The sequence below is a fragment of the Oratosquilla oratoria genome, chromosome 5 (assembly GCF_046742065.1).
Source record: "Oratosquilla oratoria isolate Oo_2021 chromosome 5, ASM4674206v1, whole genome shotgun sequence".
Taxonomy (NCBI): Eukaryota; Metazoa; Arthropoda; class Malacostraca; order Stomatopoda; family Squillidae; genus Oratosquilla; species Oratosquilla oratoria.
In genome coordinates, this window is record NC_134781.1 from 3,806,135 (window position 1) to 3,812,077 (window position 5,943).

Genomic DNA, 5,943 nt, shown 5'->3' on the forward strand with positions numbered 1-5,943 from the left:
GACAACCAAGCAATACATTTACGACACACGACCAGATGTGATGACAGAAGATATGACACAAAATAGTATTGATGCACAAGTTTTGACACAGAGATTACAACACCGAATTCATGACATACGTTACAACATAAAATAGAAAAAAAAATATAGAAAAAAGAACTTATGCCTAGGAGGTCATGACCCAAGGCCTCTGACACACAAATGACGACACAAACACGGGTACGATTATGACACACAATGTACTAACATTTGGTTATTTTTCTGCAGCGGTCCCAGAACGGACACGAGGGGAGCTATGGTGGCGGAATGTCTAGCGTCGACGACCGCGTCGGATCCGCTACCAGCTCCTTAGGGACTGGCGGTGGTTGTGGAGGAGGTGGAGGAGGTAGTGGTGGTGGTGGAGGTGTTGTAGTAAGTGGTGGGGGAGGAGGAGGAGGAGGCGGAGGAGGGGGTGGAGGAGGAGGAGGAGGAGGAGGAATGAAACTGGCATCTATAGGAGTACCTGGAGGTGGAGCGAGAAGTGACTTGAGAAGAGGAAGTGGAGGAGGAAGTGGAAGAACTGAAGGAAGTGGTACCTTGCCTGTCTCCTCGGTGGAGACGAGAGGTGGAGAAGGTGGTGGAGACTCCCCGGGTGGAGCGAGCGGTGGATCAGGCCGCGGCGAGGCGGAGGAGTGGAAGGAGAAGGGGCATGAGGCCCTTCCTCGCTCCTGCAACAAGAGGGCCATGGCCAGGAGGGTGAGTAGTCGTCGTTCTTTGTTCCGCAGGTTGGAGGGTCAGGCCCTGTTCACACTAGTGTTTTCAACCGCCGCGGTTCCAATTACAGTGCAAGCCAATGGAGGCATTCGTACACAACCATACCGTTTTTCCTCGACTGCGGTACCGTCGCTGTTTCCGCGCGGTTCAAACCACTAGTGTGAACAGACCTGATAGTGTGTGGAAGGAGGCCAAAGGGTGGGTTGCAAGGGGCCAGGGGGGGGGCAGTGGGGGAGGTAAGAGTCTGGATGGAAAGGGGGAAGGTGGAGGTGAGGAAGGGGAAAATGGAAGTAAGGGTGGAGGAATGGAGGTGAGAAGGGGAAAGCTGAGGTGAAGGGTGAAGGAAAAGGTGAAGGGGGAGGCGAGAATAAGAGATGGGGTGCAAGACGTCCAGTTAGCATGGATGGGAAGATGGAGATAAAAGAGGAAGTGGGGAGGAACAAGAAAGGGGGAGGAGGGAAGAGAGAGAAAGAGAGGAAGAGTGGAGGTGAGTGGCAAAGGGGTCTAGGAGAGGAGGAAGAGGGAGGGGGGAAAGGGTAAGGAAGAAGGGGAAAGGGGGAAAGTGCGAGAAGAGGGGAAGAGGGTGAGAAAGGAAAGTGTGGGAAGAGTGATGATGGACGATTTTACGGATTAACGATTTAGCTGACGACGACAACAGAACCAGCGCCACAGTGACGACCTCCCATCTCCCGCTTGCAGACCTCCCTGGTGGTCAGCGACAGCCAGGGGCGCTTCCGGGTGGTCGTGAAAAAGACGAGGCCGACCCTGGGGATCGCCATCGAGGGCGGGGCCGACACGAAGCAGCGGCTCCCGAGGGTCATCAACATCGCGGCCAACGGCGCTGCCTTCGAGGCCGGGGGGCTTCGCGTCGGCCAGATCATCCTCGCCGTCGACGGGCAGAAGCTCGAAGGTCCGGGAATACTACTACTACTACTATTATTGTTGTTATTAGTAATAGTATTATTTATTCATTATTATTTTTTCTGGGACCAGCCTTTGCTTGTTCGTCAGCTAGAAGTGATTGGGGATTTTTTTGTCTGCATACAAATTAACATATAATCACTCCCACACACACAAACTAATTTAAGGCAAATTTTGATGAATGGAGATATACTATAGACTAGATGAATGCAACAAGGTAAACAAACACATACACTCACTCTGAATATGCCTTTATTCATTAACGTAATTGTTGGTATTTTTATTAATTATTACTATAGTTATCACTGACTTTTCCGCAGGTATGGTCCATGAAGAAGCGGCCCGTCTGATTGCCAACTGCTGGATAAGTCGATCTCGGCCAGAGGTCGAGTTCCTGGTAGTGGACACCAAGCCAACACCCGCGGACATCCGCCGCTCCTCCATCACCCTTCACTCGCAGTGCTGAACCAAGAGCTTGGCAACCACATGGATCAAGAAAGATGAGATGTAGGATGAGCATGGAAAGTCTGGGGAGTAGAAGAAAAACACAGAATATTGGAATATATAATGAGATTGGAGGTAATGAATAGTGGGTTTATCAAGGAAAGCTGAGTCGATGAATTACTCATCACTGAAAGAGGAAGGAGGAAGGCTCAGAGAGAGAAAAAAGTGAAGAATTACTTAAATTAAATTCTGAGACCAAACCTGTATGCCTTAACAACTTATGTGTCCCCCATCAGCCTTTGTATTAAAACAAGTCCTTGATTAAGCCTTTGAGATTACTTTTTATGTTAAAACGAGTCCTTCAATACGACATTGTGATGACTTCATATCAGCCATTTCTTTATGTTTACTTCATGTGATGTTTCGGATCTGCAGGCAGAGTTTCGAAAAGTCAGTGGAGGAATGTGTAACAGCCCCACTAACTGTGTTCCTTTAGTGTCTTGAACTTTCCTGCACTCAACCAAAGTACGGAAAGAAATCTGGAACGATTATCAGCAGTTTAAATATTTGATCTTGTTTTGTTACTTGGCAGAGATTCTTTGTACCCTTTACTGAACATGAGGAAGGATCAGGACAGTTTTACAAATTTTGCTTAAGAAACACATATTTTAATTACCCAGAAATGTAGATAGCAAATAAAAAGAAATATCGAATAAAGGGCCAAAAAGAAGAACTCTAGAAAGGTCATCCTGGGAAGTAAAACACAAGGAAAGCTTTACATCAAGTCTCTGAAGAAATATGTCTCCCTAACCCATTACAGACTTTGAACGAGACCAGTGCTGAAGACATTATCTGCAGGATTTCATAAAGGATTAGCATTTACAGCTTTCAGAACTTGTGGAAAGGTTGAAGACATGCATTGCTGGTGATATTGGGCCAGTCAAGAGTCTCTGAATAAAGTGAGAGGTACAGTACTCCCTGAAATGCTGTGGAAGTACACACATAAAGAAAATATACATACAGTACATTGCTGACAATACTGAAGATCAGAATCACAAGAACTGTTGAACAGAGGTGCTACTGGGATAGATAGAGAGACACAAGGTACTGCTTCCAAGTTTGAAGAGAATGTCAGAACTGAGGTACTCCAAGAAGTATGCACGAAAACTCCAGGTGATCGAGGAAACTGGTAGCACTGTACAGACATAGAGCAGAAGATGCCAGGCTGAACAGCTACCACAGATTTTGGAAGACACGTCTGCTGAAGATGTTAAGGAAATGCCACAGATGAAATGATTGTCTAGACCCCCCACAGAGAAGAGGATGATGGTTACAGTCACTCCACTCCTTGTGGGTAACCATACAAAAAAAAAAGAATAAAAAAGGAAAATGGGGATAAAATGACACTGCCGTCAATGTTGAACACATTTGTTATTAAGAATCTGTGTGTATTGTGTTTTCTGCTTTCTGTAAGAGCCTATTTCAGAATCTTGAGGAAAAGTTGAAGTACAAGTTGGACATAGATGGAAGAACGATTTTGAGGATGCTGCTAAAAGGGAGAGTTGCTGGGTAAACAAGAGGAAAAGCATTTCAAAGAATATCACTGGATCATTGGTATGAATTTGCCTTCAGATCAGAACTGATAATTGGTGCTGAACCAGCAAATGTGTGATTCCATAAGAAAATCCCAAAAAGGAAATCAATTAAGAGACAAAAACAACGACACAATCAGAAACGAAAATAGGAGTCAATACATTTACAAGTGAAGAAGGAAAAAACATAAAATTGAAAAAAAAAAAAAAAAACATTGGTGAGCATGGTGACTGGTTCCTTTTGTTGTGATGTGTGTTAGTGCTACTGTTTCTCATGGTGATGGCAGTGAGAATTGACTGTTGCTTACTTTGCAATGTAGCTTAGTGATGATGGTAAGATGAAAATAAATCCATGTAATGACTATAAGGTGGTATATTAGTTCAATAAAACTTTTGGTGAAGACAATGGTGATGACCTTGTGAATGAGAGGTACTGGACAGAACTGAAAAAATAGATCTGAGAAGTAGATGATCCTTAGTCTTAATAAACTGAAAGAAAGACATATCTTTGAGTGCACTTTGTGAACGTGAGCGAGCGCTTTGATCATGGTACAATGATAAAGACGATTTTGTAATGATAATGTGTGATGATCATGCTGATGATAATGATGATGATTGATGACAATGATAATGAGGATGATGATGATGCATGTGGTGGGGTAAAATGTTAAAGTTGTGTATTGAGCATTTTTCAATATATATTTTTTCTACACGGGGCTTATGATAGTGGTGATATGTAACTGATAAGAGAAAATCAATAGATATTCCTTCCATAGATAAAGGTAACAAATAACCTCTATATAGGAAACGCAGTTACTGTAATATCTCAACCCCTGTAGTACCCTTCCCAGTTACAGTGGCAGGCAAGGCCTTGACCCTTTTATAATGAACACCCCACCTTCACCCCCCTTCCCCCTAGTGGGACCACACGTGAAGTCTTCTGTCTAGATTTCTAGAGTGTAGAGCTAAGACCTCTATGAGGATCAGTGTGAGCAACTTGTTTGTAACATGTACCAAATCTACCCCCTCCCCCATACACACACACAAAATGTCCCTTTTCCCATATAAAGGCAGTGACCAAGCTGAAGCACACACCCCCACTATATACACATTAAAACCTATGTAATACCCCTTCTCATCTCAGCACCCTGTGGGCAAAAGGTCATCCCTGTCTACTGTCGCACTTCTTGGGTCGAAGGCATTGCATTGAGACACTACACATCCACAACAGGGCCTGACAGCCAGAGCTGGTTTATTCTTACCTCTTCATTATATGATGCAACGACCCCCCACACACACATACATTCCTTTTACAGAGCAGAACATTGAAAACAATTTTTTTTAAGGACTTTGGTTCAATTCCTGCGATGAAAAGTTACTCAATCTGTCAAAAGTGTATATATATATATATATATATATATATATATATATATATATATATATATATATATATTGAGGTGTGAAGACAGAATGAGTGGTAAGGTGGAGAGTTTAAATGGCAAGAATCCATTGAAGTTTTATTACTGACATTTTGTCCAACTAGGACTTCTTCACACTGAAGAAATCCTAGTTGGATGAAACATCAGTAATAAAACTTCAACGGATTCTTGGCGTTTAAACTCACCACCCTACTACTCATATATTTATATATATATATATATATATATATATATATATATATATATATATATATATATATATATATATATATATATATATATATATATATATATAATATATATATATATATATATACATATATATACATATATATATATATATATATATATATATATTATACATTTGTATACACAAATATGTATACATATACCAAAAGGTCCTTTCCCCCTTTCAAAGAGGATGGGCTGCTATTCTAATACATACTGTATATGAAATGAAGAAGCCTGATTCTACCCTATTACTTTATTCAAAGCCCATGAGTGGAATATTATACATTTTTTCTTCTTTCCTTTCTTTTCTTTTTTGATAAACCAATCTTATTCAACTAAAGGATAAATATTCAAGACCAGGGGCTCTTGGTTAGTGAAGCACCCCATGGGCCAGACAAAATCATTCAGGGCAATGAATAAGAATATGTGAGTAATTTATGCCCCCATATAATATCACTACGGTAACACCTCATACAGATTTTACTCTGGTTAATGCCAGGTAGTTTGATTTAGCTGGACAAAATGAGATCTTCATCAATTAAGACCACCTTTTGTCCTGAATA

General features: G+C 41.8%; 1 protein-coding gene across 1 annotated transcript; it reads left to right on the forward strand.

Annotated features, from left to right (window-relative positions):
- The first annotated feature begins 477 nt into the window (after positions 1 to 477).
- LOC143025314 (glutamate receptor-interacting protein 1-like) lies at positions 478 to 5,069 on the forward strand. The gene is made up of 3 exons (XM_076184787.1): positions 478 to 735; positions 1,453 to 1,663; positions 1,995 to 5,069. The coding sequence occupies exons 1-3, from the start codon at positions 478 to 480 to the stop codon at positions 2,138 to 2,140; spliced, it is 615 nt and encodes a 204-aa protein (XP_076040902.1). The 3' UTR covers positions 2,141 to 5,069.
- Positions 5,070 to 5,943: the final 874 nt, after the last annotated feature.